Source organism: Spermophilus citellus (genome assembly GCF_964194105.1).
Source record: "Spermophilus citellus genome assembly, chromosome: 7".
In the NCBI taxonomy this organism is placed as follows: Eukaryota; Metazoa; Chordata; class Mammalia; order Rodentia; family Sciuridae; genus Spermophilus; species Spermophilus citellus.
This window is the reverse complement of record NC_138188.1, coordinates 38,133,115-38,154,013: the sequence shown is the minus strand read 5'-3', so window position 1 is coordinate 38,154,013 and position 20,899 is coordinate 38,133,115. Positions and strand designations below refer to the sequence as shown.

Genomic DNA, 20,899 nt, shown 5'->3' with positions numbered 1-20,899 from the left:
AAATTGAGGTGCTCCAGAGTCTAGTGGACGGATTTCCATCGCGCGAGGTTCGGCTGCGGGGGCTCGGACGCGGGCGATTTCTCCGCACGGAGGGTCGCGCCCCGCAGCTGGAGTCTGCGGCGTGTGCTGGGAAGCAGCGAGGTGCCGGAGCGGGGATGCAGCGATGCAGATTCTGGGGGCTCCTGCCAGTGGTGCAATGGCCGTGCTTAGTGCTGAGTTCCGGCTTTGAGACAGAGGAGAGAAGCGGTCCAGTTCGATTCTCGACACCGGTGGGACCACAGAGGAGGACAGCAGCCGCCATCTTGGAGAGCTGATGTAATCATCCCTGTTTTCTACTGATCTCAGCTCATTCAGCTACGGCACAGGTGATTTCAGGCTGGTATTTGCCTGCGTCTCGCAGACAGATCGCTCAGGCTCAGGGCTGGAGAACCAGTGGAGAATACTCCTAGGGGCTCGCTCCTGGCAAGGCGTGCGCTGGGCTCTGAGCAGCCGGAATCTGGTTCCCAGGGCTGCTTTGGCCCAGGGCTGGGGAACCTGCGGAGACTGCGTGTTGAGGCCAGCTCCAAGTGGAGCGTGCGCTGAGCTTGGGGCGGCGGGGTTCTGACTCCCGGAACAGTTTTGGCCCGCGGGGACTGCGTCTTTGAGCCTGCTCCCAGCGGAGTGTGCACCGAGCTCGGAGAGCTTGGAGCGGCCGGGCTCTGGCTCCCGGAGTTGCTTTGGCCTGGGGCAGGGGAACCCGCGGGGGTCGCTCCTTGGAGCGTGAGCCGGGATCGGAGAGGCCGGGTTCTGGCTCCCAAAGCTGCTTTGGCCCAGGGTTGGGGAACCTGCGGTGACTGCTTCTCGGTCCGGGTCCTGCTGGGTGCTGTGGGGGCCAGGGGGGCAAGTGGAGCTGCCGCCTGCGCCCAGAGCAGGCCAAGTGACCCGCTGGCGTGGTATCACGACACCCCAACTGCAGCTGGGGCCGAAGAGAGTAGCCGCCCATGCCTAGAACAGGACCAGCGACCCGATGGCGTGGTAGCCAAGTCACCCCATTTGGAGTAGGGGCTGTGCAGAGTCGCCGTCTGAGCCTGCAAGGTAGGCAGACCTGCGTCCCACTGGCAGGACAGGCCCGGTAGCCTGCCAGCGTGGTGGACACGTAGCACCGAGGCAGTCACATCACACTGGTTGGAGCGGGGGTGGAGCAGAGCCGCCGCCCGTGTCCGGAAAAGGCCCAGCGCCCAGCGACCCGTTGGAGAGGCAGTCAGGTACCCCCATTGGGAGTGGGGGCTGAGCAGAACTGCCGCCCGAGCCCGCAAGGTAGGCAGACCTGCGACCCACAGGCGGAACAGGCCTAGAGGCCTGCCAGTGTGGTAGACATGTCACACCAATTGGAGTAGGGGCGGAGCAGAGCTGCCACCCACATCCGGATCAGGACCAACAACCCGAGGGCGTGGTAGTTATGTCACTACAATTGGAGTGCGGGCAGAGCAGAGCCACCACCCGCGCCTGCAGGGTGGGCAGACCTGCGACCGACCAGAGTGGTAGACAGATCACCCTAATTAGAGGAGGAGCACAGCCACTACCCGCCCTGCAAGGGAGATTTTCCAACTATACAAGAGCAATATAAATAAATAGGGGGAAAATTTCAAAAACACAACAGTTTCACCAAGCAGAAAGAAACGCGAGCAGTATGAAAAGACAAGGAAAGAAAGGTCCACAAGCAATGCAGGTCAACTCAACTTTAGAAGAGGTAATAGCTGCAACAGATGGAATGTCAGAAAAAGAGTTCAGGATATACATGCTTCAGATGATCTGGAGTCTCAAGGAAGACATGAGATAGCAAAATCAGACAATGAAAGATCACTTTGAAAAGGAACTACATAAACAAACCCAGGAAGTAAAAGATCAATTTCACAGGGAGATAGAGATAATAAAAAACAAATAGAAATCCTAGAAATGCAGGAAGCAATAAACCAACTTAAAAACTCAATTGAGAATACTACCAGCAGAGTAGATCACTTAGAAGATAGAACATCAGACAATGAAGACAAAGTATTTCAACTTGAAAAGAACATAGACAGCTCAGCAAGACTGCTAAGAAACCATGAGCAGAACATCCAAGAAATATGGGATAACATTTAAAGACCAAACTTAAGAGTCATTGGGATACAGGAAGGCACAGAGCTCCAAACCAAAGGAATAAACAATCTATTCAATGAAATAATACGAGAAAACTTCCCAGACTTGAAGAATGTGACAGAATCCCAAATCCTAGAAGCCTACAGGACGCCGAATGTGCAAAATCATAAGAGATCCACACCTAGACACATTATAATGAAGATGCCCAACATACAGAATAAGGAGAGAATTTTAAAAGCTACAAGAGAAAGGAAGCAGATTACATTTAGGGGTAAACCAATCAGGATAACAGCTGATCTCTCAACACAGACTCTGAAAGCTAGAAGATCCTGGAATAACATATTTCAAACACTGAAAGAAAATGGGTTCCAACCAAGAATCGTGTATCTGGCAAAATTAAGCTTCAGGATGGAAGATGAAATTAAAACCTTTCACGATAAACAAAAGTTAAAAGAATTCGCAGCTAGAAAACCATCTCTTCAAAAAATCCTTGGCAAAACATTACAGGAAGAGGAAATGGAAAATAACAATGAAAACCAACAGTGGGAGGTAGGACAGTAAAGGGGGGAAAGTAATCAAAGAGGAAAACAATTCAGGTTTAGTAACATTAATAAACAAATATGGCTGGAAGAACAAACCATATCTCAATAATAACCCTAAATGTTAATGGCTTAAACTCACCAATTAAGAGACACAGGCTAGTAGAATGGATCAAAAAACAAGACCCAACAATATGCTGCCTACAGGAGACGCATTTGATAGGAAAAGATATACATAGACTGAAGGTGAAAGGTTGAGAAAAATCATACCACTCATATGGACTGCGGAAACAAGCAGGAGTGTCCACACTCATATCTAATAAAATAGATTTCAAGCCAAAGTTAATCAAAAGGGATAAAGAGGGACACTGCATACTGCTCAAGGGAACCATACACCAACAAGACATAACAATCATAAATATATATGCCCCAAACAATGGTGCAGCTATGTTCGTCAAGCAAACTCTTCTCATGTTTAAGAGTCTAATAGACCACCATACAATAATCATGGGAGACTTCAACACACCTCTCTCACCACTGGACAGATCTTCCAAACAAAAGTTAAATAAGGAAACTATAGAACTCAATAACACAATTAACAACCTAGACTTAATTGACATATATAGAATATACCACCCAACATCAAGCAGTTACACTTTTTTCTCAGCAGCACATGGATCCTTCTCAAAAATAGATCATATATTATGTCACAGGGCAACTTTTAGACAATATAAAGGAGTAGAGATAATACCATGCATCCTATCTGATCACAATGGAATGAAACTGAAAATCAACGATAAAAGAAGGAAGGAAAAATCATGCATCACTTGGAGAATGAACAATAGGTTACTGAATGATCAATGGGTTTTAGAAGACATCAAGGAGGAAATTAAAAACTTCTTAGAGTTAAATGAAAACACAGACACAACATATCAGACTCTATGGGACACATTGAAAGCAGTTCTAAGAGGAAAATTCATTGCTTGGAGTTCATTCCTTAAAAAAAGAAAAAACCAACAAATAAATTATCTCATAGTTCATCTCAAAATCCTAGAAAAAGAAGAGCAAAACAACAGCAAAAGAAGTAGAAGGCAAGAAATAATTAAAATCAGAGCTGAAATTAATGAAATTGAAACAAAAGAAACAATTGAAAAAATTGACAAAACTAAAAGTTGGTTCTTTGAAAAAATAAATAAAATTGACAGACCCTTAGCCATGCTAACGAAGAGAAGAAGAGAGAGAACTCAAATTACTAGCATACGGGATGAAAAAGGCAATATCACAACAGACACTTCAGAAATACAGAAGATAATCAGAAATTATTTTGAATCCTTATACTCCAATAAAATAGAAGATAGTGAAGGCATCGATAAATTTCTTAAGTCATATGATCTGCCCAGATTGAGACAGGAGGATATAGACAACCTAAACAGACCAATATCAATTGAGGAAATAGAAGAAACCATCAAAACACTACCAACTAAGAAAAGCCCAGGACCGGATGGGTATACAGCAGAGTTTTACAAAACCTTTAAAGAGGAACTAACACCAATACTTTTCAAGCTATTTCAGGAAATAGAAAAAGAGGGAGAACTTCCAAATACATTCTACGAGGCCAACATCACCCTGATGCCTAAACCAGACAGAGACACTTCAAAGAAAGAAAACTACAGACCAATATCTCTAATGAACCTAGATGCAAAAATCCTCAATAAAATTCTGGCGAATCGGATTCAAAAACATATCAAAAAAATTATACACCATGATCAAGTAGGATTCATCCCTGGGATGCAAGGATGGTTCAATATACGGAAATCAATAAATGTTATTCACCACATCAATAGACTTAAAAATAAGAACCATATGATCATCTCGATAGATGCAGAAAAAGCATTCAACAAAGTACAGCATCCCTTTATGTTCAAAACTCTAGAAAAATTAGGGATAACAGGATCATACCTCAACATTGTAAAAGCAATCTATGATAAGCCACAGGCCAGCATCATTCTGAATGGAGAAAAATTGAAGGCATTCCCTCTAAGATCTGGTACAAGACAGGGATGCCCTCTCTCACCACTTCTGTTCAACATAGTCCTCGAAACACTGGCCAGGGCAATTAGACAGACTAAAGAAATTAAAGGCATAAAAATAGGAAAAGAAGAACTTAAATTATCACTATTTGCAGATGACATGATTCTATACCTAGCAGACCCAAAAGGGTCTACAAAGAAACTATTAGAGCTAATAAATGAATTCAGCAAAGTGGCAGGATATAAAATCAACACGCATAAATCAAATGCATTCCTGTATATCAGCGACAAATCCTCTGAAACGGAAATGAGGACAACTACTCCATTCACAATATCCCCCCAAAAAATAAAATACCTGGGAATCAACCTAACAAAAGAGGTGAAAGACTTATACAATGAAAACTGCAGAACCCTAAAGAGAGATATAGAAGAAGACCTTAGAAGATGGAAAAATATACCCTGTTCATGGATAGGCAGAACTAACATCATCAAAATGGCGATATTACCAAAAGTTCTCTATAAGTTCAATGCAATGCCAATCAAAATCCCAACAGCATTTCTTGTAGAAATAGATAAAACAATCATGAAATTCATATGGAATAATAAAAGACCCAGAATAGCAAAAACAATGCTAAGCAGGAAGTGTGAATCAGGCAGTATAGTGATACCAGACTTCAAACTATACTACAGAGCAATAGTAACAAAAACAGCATGGTACTGGTACCAAAACAGGCGGGTGGACCAATGGTACAGAATAGAGGACACAGTAACCAATCCACAAAACTAAAACTATCTTATATTTGATAAAGGGGCTTGCTAGGAGCCACAAGCAAATAATATGATGCATGGCACCTTTGGTTGTAAAGTGACGCCAGCTAGCCACTGAGATGATATGATTATGTTAAGATTTACATTCATATGGAAATTGGACTCTTGCTGTTCACCTTGGCCTGCTACGGGACTCATGTTACGGGACTCCTGGAGAGTTCCCATTGGTTGCGGAAGGATAGTAGGAGGGAATTCCGGGGGAGGTCGGCCCCCCCCCCCCGTTCCGGGCCGGCCAATTCCGGTAGACGCGCGCGTGGGTGGACCGATTCTGGCTTGCCGGCGCCTACCGAGTATTGGCGGCTTTTTCAAAAATAAAGTTTTGTTCCTGCTTGAGTGGCTCGTGATTCTGTGCCCAGCCAAGACTGCGGCAGGGGCTAAAAGCATGCAATGGAGGAAGGATAGCATCTTCAACAAATGGTGCTGGGAAAACTGGAAATCCATTTGCATCAAAATGAAACTGAATCCCTTTCTCTCGCCATGCACAAAAGTTAACTCAAAATGGATCAAGGAGTTTGATATTAAATCAGAGACAAGGCGTCTGATAGAAGAAAAAGTTGGCTATGATCTACATACTGTGGGGTCGGGCTCCAAATTCCTCAATAGGACACCCATAGCGCAAGAGTTAACAACTAGAATCAACAAATGGGACTTACTCAAACTAAAAAGTTTTTTCTCAGCAAAAGAAACAATAAGAGAGGTAAATAGGGAGCCTACATCCTGGGAACAAATCTTTACTCCACACACTTCAGATAGAGCCCTAATATCCAGAGTATACAAAGAACTAAAAAAATTAGACAAATAAGATAACAAAAACCTAATCAACAAATGGGCCAAGGACCTGAACAGACACTTCTCAGAGGAGGACATACAATCAATTAATAAGTACATGAAAAAATGCTCACCATCGCTAGCAGTCAGAGAAATGCAAATCAAAACCACCCTAAGATACCATCTCACTCCAGTAAGATTGGCAGCCATTATGAAGTCCAACAACAACAAGTGCTGGAGAGGATGCGGGGAAAAGGGCACACTTGTTCATTGTTGGTGGGACTGCAAATTGGTGCAGCCAATTTGGAAAGCAGTATGGAGATTGCTTGGAAAGCTAGGAATGGAACCACCATTTGACCCAGCTATTCCCCTTCTCGGTCTATTCCCTAAAGACCTAATAAGAGCATGCTACAGGGACACTGCTACATCGATGTTCATAGCAGCACAATTCACGATAGCAAGATTGTGGAACCAACCTAGATGCCCTTCAATAGATGAATGGATAAAAAAAAATGTGGCATTTATACACAATGGAGTATTACTCTGCATTAAAAAATGACAAAATCATAGAATTTGGAGGGAAATGGATGGCATTAGAGCAGATTATGCTAAGTGAAGCTAGCGAATCCTTAAAAAACAAATGCCAAATGACTGCTTTGATATAAGGGGAGTAACCAAGGACAGGGTAGGGACGAAGAGCTTGAGAAGAAGATTAACATTAAACAGGGATGAGAGGTGGGAGGGAAAGGGAGTGAGAAGGGAAATCGCATGGAAATGGAAGGTGATCCTCAGGGTTTTACAAAATTACATATAAGAGGAAATGAGGGGTAAGAGAAGAATAATACAAGTGGAAGAAATGATTTACAGTAGAGGGGGTAGAGAGAGAAATGGGGAGGGGAGGGGAGGGGAGGGGGGATAGTAGAGAATAGGACAGACAGCAGAATACATCAGTCACTAGAATGGCAATATGTAAATCAATGGAAGTGTAACTGATGTGATACAGCAATCTGTATATGGGTTAAAAATGGGAGTTCATAAACTACTTGAATCAAACTGTGAAATATGATATATTAAGAACTATGTAATGTTTTGAACGACCAACAATAAAAAAAAATAAATAAACAACAACAACAACAAAATAAATAAATAAATAAATAAAAATTCTGTTTCATTCAAAAAAAAAAAAAAAAGAAAAAGAAATGCAAAGACTCTTTGAGGCCTTCTTGTCCAATCACTTTCTTCCTTTGGGGGAAAAGCCAAGGTGCAGAGGGAGATGGTGACTTATCCAATGTCACACAGCCAGGGGCCAAGCTGGAATCTGCTAGGTTCCCAGTCCGGTGCCCTTTCTGCGACCTTCCCTACCCCGGCCTCTCGTACACCCAACACTAGACTCTTGAAAAAGTCCAGTTAGTCCGGGTCAAGGATGCGTGTGCAGCCTCCACACCTCTGAGCAATCCATTTTGGCAAAATACCTTGAGCAGCCTAGCAGGGTGGCCCATGTCGGCCAAAAAGGACATAAAAGCGCTCAGTCCACCATGCACCTCCTGAGTAGCTTGCCCAGTCTGGGAGTGACGAGAGCCCAGGCCAGCCTCCGGGCCCTGCCATCGCAGGGAACACCAAGGGCAGGCAGAGCTCACCTGTCCGGTGATGCCTTCCTGGGGTCCAGCCAAGAACATGGAGAAGCCAAAGCATGGAGTCGGGGTGGCCTGTGCTTTGGCTTTGGCTATTGGTGTGGGGAGGCTCCAAGCCCTGGGTCCCCCACCCACCACCTAGATAGGAGAGACTGAAATGCAAATGTCCTGCCAAAGGACAGCGCTGGGCTGGGGGTGGCGGAGGCCCCCGATCCTCTTACAGAGGCCCTTCTCCTGGCTGGGCTGCCAGAGTGGGGCTGAGTAGATCCAAGGAAACCTACACTTAAAAAAAAAAGCCCCAGAATCAACATAGTGGACAAACAAACGTTTCCAATCAGCTCTGCCACTCACAGGGTGACCCCGGGTGAGTCTCTTCCCCTTCCTGGACCTCAACCCACTGTCTAAAACAGAAAGGTACGCCCACCAGAACCAAAGGCCACCCCACCCGCCCTCCAAGCAGGCCACCCGAAGACCCGGGAGGCCTGTGCCCATGGAAAACAGACCGTGGACAGCGTTTCCTGAGACAGTGATCGGCTGGAATCTGTAGGGCACGGTGGGCCAGCACCCAGACCCTGGGCCTCGCGGCACACACTCTCCAACACACCCGGCCTTGCTGGCCGCCCTCTTGGTCATAGGCTCGTCCCCACTGACTTGCTCAGGACCACCTCAACCCCATCACTGGGACCTCAATTCCCCACCCCAGAGAGGACCACGGCCATTGGATGCCCCTCCCCCACCTTCTCCAATTCTGTTCTCTTAATCACAGTTCTCTATATCTGGATTGAACCAAGGCATTTTTTTTTTCCTGTTCCCATCTGTCTCTCCCTCAAATTGTCATCATAACGTCCCCAGGGCCCCACACATAAGAGATGTTCAAAAAACATTCACTGAGTGATGGTTTGGCTAATCCTCTTAACTTGACCACGGCTCCCACCAGACCGAGGGCTCCAGGGCCCGCCTCGCTCACCCCCACAGCTGCTCTGGCTCAGGGTCAGCAGGAACAGAAGGAGCAGGTACCTCTGCACCTCTCAGGCAGGGCTGAATGTGGCTGAGGAGCCAGCAGTGGTGCCGAGATCCATGTCAAAGGGGTGGCCATGGGCAGGTGCCACTGATGTTCATCTACAATTCCTAGCTAACTGGAAACTCCTCGGGACTGATTTCCACGACGTCTTCTCAAGATGCTCGCGGCTTGTGGTCTTTCTGTTTTGTGCGGATGCTGCAGGAAGCAGGAGCTCTTTCCCTGGACACTGCTGATCACCTGACAGGTAACTGGGAGGATTCTCAGCTCTCTGGCCACTCATTTAACAAGGCTTACTGAGAACCCACCAGGTGTCAGGTGCTGAGGACACAGGGCAGAGGGATGGCCAGCCCTCAACTGTGAGTAGAGACACTCAGGGACCCAAGAGGGCTCGAGGCTGCACCCACACCTTCTGAACTGCCACTGCGGTTCCTCCCTGTGCTGAGGGTCAAGCTGGAGGCCTCTCAAGATGTCCTGGGATGCAACAGGTAGAATAAGACAACCAGGATGCCCAGTACTGACGGCTCAGGCTGGGTGCACGCATTTTTTCCTTTGGAAAGGGAAGCAGCTGAACCCTGCTAAATGCGTGTTTCCTTAGTGTCAGGACCCCCAAGCTTGCTCCAGCCCAGACTGCAGGCAGACCTCCCCCCTTCTGCCTTGGGCTGCATCTCCCACCCAGTTCCTGGAAATCCAGGGCACAGCTGCCTGTGCCCTGGGCCCCCACCCACCCAGTGGCCTCCTCTGGGCAGGTGTCCCAGTTGCTGACCATGGCCAGCGCTGGACTAATGGCACCGGCCAACTGGGAAGCTTATAACTAGAGCCGCTGCAAGACTTCTGATTCAACAGGAGGATGACAGAGCTGCTGTTTCCCAGGCTCCAGGGGATGCTGAGGTTCTGGCAGGAACATGAAGGGACAGACTCCAGGATGCCACAGCACTCCCAGAGCTCAGAGGCCCAGCCCAGAGGCAGCCAATCAGAGGGCAGCAGGAGCTTCTGCCAGCACCCGCAATTCCTGGAGTCTGACTGGCCTCTGTGAAGCTTGTAATCCTGGGCCCTCACTCCAGAACTGCCACCTCTAGGAAGATGAACAGAATCCCACATGCCCCTCCTAGCAGGGCTCACACATCCAGTGGAGGGCTGTCACCCACCTCGCCAAACAGCAGGGACAAACCTGTTCATGTCTGTGTCATGAAACGTCACAGAGGGGGCAAGATCTGGAACTCAGCTGTGGCTGCAGATGGAGCCACTCAAAGGAGACTCCTTCAATGACTCAGAGGCTGGGACAAGGCAGAAGGAAGGTCTTTGCTGGCAGCTCTGGCCCCTGTGCCTCTCTCTGGGGGTCATGGGCTGGGGGGCACCAGGGAGGGGCTCAGGTGTTGCTCTGGGGGCCCCTGGCGGGCAGCCCTGCCTATCAGGATTCCCAGCAGGCAGGTCACAAATGGGGGCTCTCGCTGCGCTATTTTAGGAAGCAGCCACTGAGAAGGAGAGGAACCTGGAGACCGCGCGGCCGTATTTTCCAAGCCCACGGCTGTCTCGGCTTAATTTCATCCCAAGCAAATAAATCATTAAGGAGGCACCGAGTCCTGGAAGATCTGACGAAGAAAGGCCATTAAACGGCACAGCCTCCCCTTGAATTATGGAAGGCCTCCGACAGCAGCCTTATTAGTGTCTGGGCCAGCCTGTAACTCATGCTAACTGCCCCCGGCCTTAACCAGGGGACAAGCCTGGGCGAATCGGCTGCTCCCTGACCGTGGGCAAGTCAGCGTTGCTGCCCGCCTGGCAGGCCGGCGGGCTCCTCTCTCCCCCTCATTTAAACATCCCCCTGAATTTCTCTTGCTCCATCCACCACTGTCCCAGCACCTCCCCACCCAGAATCATCACTGATGCTGATCAGGGGGTCGCAATGAGTGTAGCCCGGGGTGCTTTGTTCAGGGGTACTTAAGAGCCGGGGAAGGGGGGACCACCAGTGCCAGCTTGCTAAACTCCTTTGATAAGCACCCTGAGCCCCAGGCCTGGCACCACTAGCAGCCACAGGAGACATTCAATGTGACCACATGAGTGCCCAGCGGAGCCCAGGTGGAGAGGTGCAGGGCGTGGAGCAAGGACGAGATTCCAGCCCTGGGACAGCCACCTCCCCAGCAGGTGCCATCAGCTGGCCCTTCACCTCCTTCAGTCTCATGGGAGAAATGGGCTGAGAGCATCTCCTCCTCCTCCCTGGGGATTTGTGGAGCCTCAGGGCTGCGGTCTGCAAGGGTGGGAGGTTTTCATGAGATGACGCAGGAGAGGCGCTGAGCAGCGCTGGGCCCCGGGCGAGTTTAACAAAGAGATGTTTCCATTTGTAGTAATCCCTTCCCAAACAAAGTCACCCCCGCAGGAAAGCTCCTGGATAATCCCGTGGATTTACTGTGTTCCCTGCATGGACAACTGGGACAGTAAACTGAGTCACCTGCTGGTTGGGGGTGGTGAGGACCAGAGGGAATGGGCTGGATAGGGAAGGGAGGAGAATCAGAGGCACAGCTGGACCGCTGGGACAGGGGGTGAGGCCCCAGGGGGATGGTGGACAGAACCAGGCCCCTGGGCAGAGCCAGGCCCTTGACATGGGGTTTTACTGGCGTGGTAGAAGTGGGCCATTTCCAACAAAGAGGTCAGCGCAGGCCCAGGAGAGGGAGAGCAGATGGGCCCGGCTGCAGGATCACCCAGTGTGGGGGAGGGGGATGGCGAGGAGAAGCCCAGATGGAGGCACCAGCCCTACGCCACACCTGCCACATGCAGTATCCTCGGCATCACCCAGGAGCTGGTTGGAACACAGGCTCTTGGGCCCGGCCAGCCCTGCCAAGTCAGTGGGCACTTGACCAAGACCCCAGGGGCCTGAAGGCACACTGGGGTTCAGAAGGCACTGCTGACGATTCTGTGGGATCAGCGCCATCCCCAAACCCACTTTCCAGGGAGGACACAGATGGACCAGGGAGCTAGGAGGCTGATGCCCACGTCACCCAGGGAGAAGATGGCAGAGTCCCTGTGACTGTGCTAATCCCCTGGTTCTGGTGTCTAGGAGGGGATTAGGGCAGGTTCTGACGTGCAAGAGGCAGTGGGAAGCCACGGGAGAGGATGGACAGAAGGGGAGACACGTGGCTCGACTCTGCCCAGCTCCAAAGGCCTCCTCCCTCCTGGTCCCCCGGGTCCCCGCCCATCACTGTCCCCCCTGTCCCCAGCACCACATCCTCCATCATGTACGCTGGTTTCTGATACAGAGGCATGAACTGCATGGCTGCCTTTCTCTCTGGGTTTTGGGAAGGAGCATTTTCAGTGGGGACTGGAGGCCTGGGTTTGCATTCTGGTTCTGCTGCTGATTGGCAGGTGACCTTGAACAAGTCCTTATGGCTCTCTGGTCCATTCAGCTCCCACCTGTAAAGTGCAGGTCTTGCGTCGTCTGCTGGACAGTGTGTCTTCTAACTCTGGTCCTTGGGCCCCGCCTTTGTCCCTCCACCACTCCTGAGAATGCAGACCCTCCTTCTCCTCCCTTTCCTTCTCTCCAGTGGTCTCGTAGTGGCCAGCCCGTGGCCAGGCCTAGCACCCGTCTGCTCAGAGGCAGATGCTACACCTCAGGCCTGCCACTATTGGGAGCTTGTCCCTGAGGAGTACACATGCACACAGCTGCTGAGTGTCCTCGCTGGTAAAGTCCACCAGGCAAGTGCCCCCTGGAGCTATATAGGCTTTCAGAGAAACACCCAAATGAGACACTTAGAAGGAAACTTCCAGGACCGCTCATGGAGAAAGTTAAATACTCCTGGCTCATTTGTGACAAACTCATCATAGCACCTGAACTCAGATATTTTAAAGAGATGAGTCAAAAGCCTCCCAGAACCAGCATATGCCCTTGTGTGACATCCCTCTGATTGGGATTGAGGTTTAATAACAACAATTATTTCCACATTTAACAACACTGTAATTTACCAGTCTGTGGAAGCAGAAGTAGTCAGAAATTAGACAGAATTACTCAGAAAATAGTCAGACAGAATTATACCTACCGTTTTATCAGCACCTATTATGTGCTGTATACTAGACCAGTCACTTTTCTGGCTATAATCCATGATTCCAACACCGTTTGGCAAAATAAATTGTCCATTTTTCAGATAATCAAACTAAGGCTCAGGGGTAAAATAACTCACTCTGGATTACAGCTAATTAGAAGCAAATTAGAATTGGTGCTGGGCTCCCTGAGCCCTGGGTCTGCCAGGAGACCACGCTGTGGCCTGGGGTGACCACGCCTGATTTCAAATGCTGTTGCCTGCATTTCAAAATCCCTTTCCTGCAGGCTGAGCCTACTAATGAGGGTGCTAAGTGTGAAAATCCTCCTCAAAGTCTTTTCTATTCATCCAAAGTCTGTTGCTTTTGTGGGTAACAAAGGGTGAGGGCCAGTGTGTGAATTGAAATGCCTGGCCCATCACACAGCCTCCCTGGGCCTGTGTGTGGGGACAGATGTGCCATAGGAGTGCACAATGAGAGGTGGGAAGGGTCACACAGGGGTCAGACGAGGCGGGCAGCACCCTCTGTTGTAGCCAACTGTGACTCAGATCCTGCCATGGTAGGTGGTGAGAGGCCAAGACTTTAAGATGAATTTACTAACCACCTACTCTGCACCCTGTTCCGCGGAGCGCCATGAGAGGGGAGACCTAGAAGACTAAGATGCAGTCCACCTCAAAGAGTACCTTCAGCACAGCACCAGCAGAACCTCGAATCACATCACATCCATTGCGGCCCTACTGTATGCAGATAAGTCTCCTGGGTACTTATCATGCAGATGCACATCCTACGTGAGGACTGACTGGGCTCTGTGCCTCCAATAATTTTAGTGCCACAGTGTCTCCAGCCTTCTTGGTATCAAATTCAAGTGATTCCACTATTTTTTTTTTAACCTAGAAACCAGGTCAATCACAAGCATTCACAGGTGCCCAAGATGAGCTGAGAGGTGTGGTTGGAGCTACAGGACAGGCACGATATTGACAACCCCCTCCACTTGGCATCTACAGAGGACCACATGCTGGGCCACGCTTCATTTCCAGTGCAGAACTTGGCAAGATACGGATAATTATTCCCACTGCACAGATGGGAAAACTGGGGCTTGGGAAGGTTAAATAAACAGATGGGGGGGGAAGGGGATTCAAATTAAGATCAAAGGTTTATTCTTAAAGGAAACTGCCTAATTGTCCCAAATAGGGATCTGAATAATTAAATGATGATAAAACCACACCATAAAAACACACGCAGCTATTAGTACAATGCGGCGGCTCTCCATTAACTGATATTTAAGCCATTAAATATCTGTGGGGGGAGGGGTGAGATACAGAGCAAGGTTTACAGTATGATCTAAGATTCCCTGTCATCAATACTTCCAGAAGGACGTGGTGGCTGCCGGCAGGGAGCAGGGCTGGAGACCTGGAGTATGGGTGGGGTTCTTCATTACACCACGGTTTGGAGGGTATCTATTGGCTACCAAACACACAACTTGCCTTTCAAGGGTTCATATGCACACACAAAGCCCCCCTTCCCGTTGCCCACACATGACATGCCCCCTGGACGCCATCCTGCTGGGCTCCCCTGCACTTGAGGGTTGAGGGGGTACCCATCGTGGGAAGATACTGAATAGCGACAGGGGGCACCCAGTGCTGAGCTGACGGTGTAGAGACAGCCCTGGACGGAGACCAGGGAGTGAGCTGGGGTCAGGACCAATTGACAGAGGAGGGGACAAAGGGGAGGGCAGGTGAGGACCGTGGCGGAGGAGCCAAGGACAGATACAGGAGGCTGGGGGACCCGCCACCCCAGGGAAGACACACAGCGCCCAGTGCAGACCAGGAGGACAGCTCTGGCAAGGGGACGGTGTCCTTGCAGGCATCTTGGTAGAAAACTCTCTCTGGCCTTCATGGACACTAGAAGCCTTGGCTGGCCGCCAGCCTCCTCTGCTGCGCTGTTGCGCCAATAAATACTTGTTGGCAGATCGATTAAACCATCTAGGAATGACGTCTGGAAATACAGCTTCCTCTGCCTGGCACAGACGGACAAGCACCTCATTTCCACGAGGCCCCAAGATGCCTCGTTTCCACGGTCCTCCCAGGGCAGCCCTGAACGGGGACATATTGGAGGCAGGACTGGCCCAGGCAGCAGGAGGGCAGCAGAGGAGTGGTCATAGCTATCCCTTGTAGGTCTGTGGCCTTGGAAACCCAAGACTCAGTTTCCTCCCTTATGAAACGGGGATAATACAGTGACACTGCCTCACTTATTATGACTAAATTGTTTTGAGTAAAATGAATAAATAGCCTAGGACACAGAACCTGGGTAGAATCCAGCAAAAAGTGTAACTATTAATACCTCCATATCAAAACTGCTCTGGGGCTGGGCGTGGTAGCACACACCTGTAATCCCAGCAGCTTGGGAGGCTGAGGCAGGAAGATGGCGAGTTCAAGGCCAGCCTCAGCAATAGCAAGGTGCTAAGCAACTCAGTGAGACCCTGTCTCTAAATAAAATACAAAATAGGCCTGGGATGTGGCTCAGTGGTCAAGCGCCCCTGAGTTCAATCCCTGGTACTCCCCCAACCAAAAAATAAATCTGCTCTGGGGCCCCAGGGCCATGTGTCTGCCTGGGGCGCCTCCCCTCTTCCTGTGTCACTCATCACCGGCCACCAAGAACTCCACAACCTGAGAAAACCACCAACATGTAGAAAGACGAGCCCAGGAACAATTCTGAAAACCAACTCAGAGCAGATTCCAAAGGACTGGCCTACCCCAGGGGGCCCAACCTCACAGCAGTTGGGACATTTCAGTGACATTCCCCCATTAGCGATCAAGCACGCCTGATTCCAACCACCGCTGGGCCTGTCTTTATATGACTTGGCTTTTCAGAACACCCTGCAGAGTGCTGTACTAAGCCAGGGCTTTGAGAGATGGAGATGAAGGGGTAGGAGGAGGAACAATAGCAGAGACGATGTGTCGGTGCCTCATCCAAACTCACTGCAGAAGGCTGGGGTCAGCCCTGGCTGCATGGCCACTCAGCCAGGTGAGCAGACCCTGCTGAGCCTTCTCTTCCTGCCTTGGCAGACGGCTGCCATCCAGGCTCCCGCAGGTACTATCTGGGCAACCTTGAGCGGCTCAAGCTCTCTGTGCCTTAATTTCTTCATGGCGAAGTGAAGACGATATGACAGATATTCGCTCAGAAAGTTGTTACAGGGATGTGGCTCAGCGGTAGAGTTCTTGCCTGGCCTGCAGGAGGCCCTGGGTTCAATCCCCAGTGCTGGAAAAACAACACCCCCGCCCCAACACACACACACAACACAGTTGTTACAATGATCCAATGAGTTAAAATGTGTGAAGTGTTTAGAATAGAGCCCAGCACAGGCTGAGCACTGCATAAGTGTTAGCTGGTGTTCTTATTGCCATTATTATTATTACTTGGGCCCTTGACAATCTGGGACAGCTTCCCATTTGCCTGGTGTAGGTACCATGCTTCTCACTGGGATGCCAGAGCCCCTGGGCATCCTGCAGCTCTTTGCAATAAACTCCCAGATGCGGGGCCCCATTTCACTCCACGCTGCAGCAAAAGAACAATTTCACTTGCAAAATTGACAACAGACACTATGTGTTTGCAATATGAAATCGCATCTTGTTTGCCAGAGGAAATCTCATCGCCAGGAGCCCCCGTCCCAGCAAACACGTGCTTCTGAGTTCACTGCGTTTAAGGCCTTTCTAAGCCTTGCTTTTACAGTCACAAAAAATTCAGAAATTAAAAGTGATATCCATTAACTTACTTCCGTCTCATTAGAGGAAAAGTCTCTCTGAAAACCACTTCCATTTTATTCCATAGATGAACCCCAGAACCTACCCAGATCACCTAGTTAACTGAAGCAGCGGGCCCCAATTGCTGGGAGTCTGCTCTGTGCTGGTGAGGTTTTATTTTTGTTTTGTTTTGTTTTGAGGTACTAGTGATAGAACTCAGGGCCTTGCACATGCTAGACATGTGCTCTACCTCTGAATGCCACATCCCCAGCTCTTCATATTTTATTTTGAGACAGGGTCTTCTTAAGTTGCTATGGCATCAACTCAGTGGTCCTCCTGCCTCAGTCTCCCTGCTAGTGAATTTCATCATCCCCATTTTGCAAAGGAGAATGCTGAAGTTTGAGAGAGGAGGTCAGTATTGCTGAGAGCCTCCTGCTGAGTGCTGCTGCAGTCTAGCCCAGGCCTTCGGGGACTGTTCCTCTTCCCCCCAGCAGAGCTCTCTTCCACTATAATCCTGGTGGGAAGGAATCCCAGGGAACATCCCTGTCTTCTCTCTCCCGAGCATGTCTCTGACCCTGGTCCCCCACTTCCTAGTCAGGGCTATCTGGGGACCAGCCATCATGTCCCCAACTAACACTGGCTCAGAATTCTCCCTGTCCACAGGTCCCCACTTTGGGTCTCCTTCCCTGCCCAGAGCCAAACTATTCCCAGTCCCTAGAGATCCATGGTGGACTTTGGCCCCAGTCATTCACTACAGGGACTCACAGCACCTTCCCAATCACTACCCCACTCCTGGGACTCCACTGCAGCCTGTTCTCTGGCCACCCTGTGGTCAGGGCTGGTCCCATGCTGAGCTGGCCCTTTCTGTATCATGTCTTGCCCAAGGTTGAAAACAGTATCCTGCCTGCAGAACAGGCTAGTGCCACACCAGACATGCCAACCCTCCTCACTAAATGAGAAATGCCAGGTTTGTTACAGATGACACCCTGGCCTCCCTGGCCTCCTGGACGGGTCCTCCAGATTCTGCCAAGCTGAAAAATCAAGGCCAGGGGAGAGGAAGATGAAAAGCTCCAAGTTTTAGTCCCGCTGAGCTTCTCCAACTATTGCAAGGACCTGAGCTTAAAAATGCCCAAACACCACTGTCCCTCCGTACCCGGCCTCCCTGATCGTGGTCTAGGAGGAGACTGCCCCTGACCCTAACATCCAGGAGGGAGCCACTGGTGGCCGCCCTCCTCACATCTCAGCTTCATATCTGAAGGCCAAGCCATGGTCTGAATGGTGTGAGTTAACCACCAAGAGGAAGCCCATCTGGGGGTCTCACCATTGGCTTTGGTAGCTCCCACTGCCTGTTAGGCCTTTAATCCTGACTATCATATTATTGGTGCCACCATATATGACGTCACCACAGATAAGGAAATGGCCAGTACTGCCCCATTTTTTAGAGATGAGTACAGTGAAGTTTATGGAGTTAAGTGGAGTCCACCTAAGACAAAACCACTAAGTGTTGGGGAGATATACAGGTGGAAATAAAGAACATCAGACTCCAGAACATTGGTATACCCGGGCCACTCTTCTGGTCCAGTGACTAATTCCAGCAAGTAAAATTTCCCATTCCACTCAACAGTGTTTGCTGTTGTTGTTGGTTTGCTCACCTCTGGGGATTGCCTGGTCACCCTGTCTTAAGAGGACCCCAGACACTTTCCATTAAGACTAATTATGCCCTTCTCAAGATGTACTCTTCCACTCCAAGGTTTATCCAGTAAAACAAAATGGAGTGACGCTTTGCCATTCCATGACACTCTTAGTGCAACAACCACAAAAATAAAATATGAGCAAGAACACCACCAATCATACCAGACAGCTGAGCGTACCAGCTGGTAGGCTGGTGTGTGGAATGAGCAGCGGTCAGTGCCTGATTCCTGGCCCAGCTCAGCCTAGATTCAACTGGGGACATATGCCCTCCTGGGTCCTCTGTCCAGAGGCCACCCTGCCTCCCCAAGCTAGCTGGTAAAGTTTCCAGTAGCTGCTAACTTTAAAAATCGGGACAGTTCACACAATCTAGATTTCTGGGTGCTTTTGGAAAAATCCAAAGATGTGACAACATTGAGTTTCCATTCCTATGGGGAAATCGTCAACTGGGGGATGAGAGACAGTTACTCCTTTAACAGTTCACCAGCAAGAGCTGAATTTGGGGGTTCAGCCCCTGCATACAGCAAGTGGTCAATACATGACCGATGCTAAAGTGGCTCATCACTTATCAGTAACTGGGGTGCATGGCATTTCAGCCCAGGAACGGTCTTCCTGTTACCTTCCTCCTGCTGTGACTAGCATGGATTATTCTGGGCACCCCTTGTACAGCCAGAAGGAGGGGTAATGAACATCTCCACGCAAAGTCACTGTGCTAAGCACACACAGCATCGTGTTTGATCCTCACGACAACCCTAAGCTAGATTGCTCCCACTACTATTCGGCAAATGGGAAAATGAAGCACAGCCCAAGCCACCAAGCCTGCAAAAAGGTCAGGATTCAAACCCATGGCTAACCACCGCCCCTGCACGGCAGGATCATCCCAGCGGCTGCGGCACTGGCTCCACCTCCAGTCTCCTTCCCCAACTCCCAGGACCCACAGGCAATCTCTGAACCCCCTGCACCTCACCGAGCACACTTACGGTCAAGGCCATTGATATAGCGCATGGTGACTTCGCAGTGGCCCCACACGGCACTCACCACCGGGTACAGCTTCTTGCCCTTGAGGCCTCGGAAGGCCACGCCCAGGTACTGGCCGTCCACGATGAAGCTGAGCGTGCCCTCATCCATGTCCAGCACCACCAGCAGCGAGTCGGGCAGCGCGAAGGCCTCGTCGGGTCCTAGGAAGGCCGGGTAGGCGACCCCGGGCCGGTTCTTGCCGTCGTGGTAGAGGCGGCTGCGGCCCAGGTCCCAGCCCCACGACTCGGCGTCACTGCCCACCAGCGCCGTGTAGCCCACCGAGTGCAGCGGGGCTCGCGCCGTGGCCACGCCCACCACCGCGTGGGTGCCCCGCTGTCGCGCGGGCCAGTGGATCTGCCAGGCGTGCAGGCCGCGCGCGTGGCCCACCTTGCCGCGGATGCCGTCCGTGCTCTGCGCCACCGGGTGCCGGTGGAAGGTGAGCCGATCGTCCTCCTTGACGAAGACGTTGAGGGAGCGGTCCTCGGGGTTCCACGCGTGCCGCAGCTGCACCGCCAGCCCAGCCGCGGGCATGTCCAACAGCTGGTCCAGCCGGGCGGGCCGCCCGGGCTCTGCACCTAGAAGCTCGCGCTTGGCGGGTCGCAGCGCAGGCTCCCGCACCTCCACCGACTTGAGGCTCCCGGAGAGCTTCTGGCCCATGGCTCACTGTGGGGAGGGGGGCCACTGCAGGCCACTGCTACCTCGTGGGAGCCTCCACTCCCCGTAGCCAGGGACAGACCACGGGGCTGGGAACCCGGTTTCCGGACCGCAGACCTCCACAGCCTCCACTGGGCTGCGGCAGGGGCCCAAGCTCCTAGAAAGAAGCAAAGGGCACGGGTTATAACAGCAGCATCAACAGCCAGTTACTATTTCATTTATGCCCATGCCTTGGCTGAGCCCTTGTGCATGCATAATAATAATGATAATTAATATATTCATATCTGGCATTTATGGAGCACCTGCCATATGCCAGACACTGTTGTAAATGATTTAGATATTAGCTCATTTAATCTTTAAGATCTCACAGTAAGACACAGGTTATTATTAATAACACATAGGTTATTATTCCAGACATAGGATAAATAATTAGCCAAAGTCCACTACTAATAAGTGAAAGAGCCAATATTCAAGCCAAGGTCACCTGATTTCAGAATCTGTGTTCTACATTAGAGCAATCATAAGTAATCATTTTAGAAATAAGGGCTGAACCCAGGGAAGCTGGGGCCATAGATATTTAGGGTGTGGTCCATGAGTTCCCAGCCCTGGCTGCCCTAGGGAGCTTAAAAAGCATCCTAAAAGCCCCCCGTGGTGATCGAAGTTACTCGAAAGGCTGAGGCAGGATCACAAGTTTGAGGTCAGCCTTGGTAACTTAGCAAGACCCTGTCTCATAAGTGAAAAAGGCTGGGAACATAGTTTGGTGATAGAACAATTGGTGGGTACCCTTCACCCACCACAAAAAAGCATCCTAAAATATAGCCAGGCGTGAGAAGCAAAACAA

General features: G+C 50.2%; 1 protein-coding gene across 2 annotated transcripts in view; it reads right to left on the bottom strand.

Moving 5' to 3' along the window:
- Positions 1-20,899, bottom strand: part of SPSB4 (splA/ryanodine receptor domain and SOCS box containing 4) — an 80,554-nt gene that overhangs the window by 45,356 nt on the left and 14,299 nt on the right. For both annotated transcript variants that reach the window (XM_081301422.1, XM_081301423.1), the window contains exon 2: positions 19,368-20,215. In XM_081301422.1, the coding sequence (XP_081157548.1) occupies positions 19,368-20,061 (694 nt within the window). In that variant the 5' untranslated portion in view covers positions 20,062-20,215. The remainder of the gene's footprint in view (positions 1-19,367; positions 20,216-20,899) is intronic.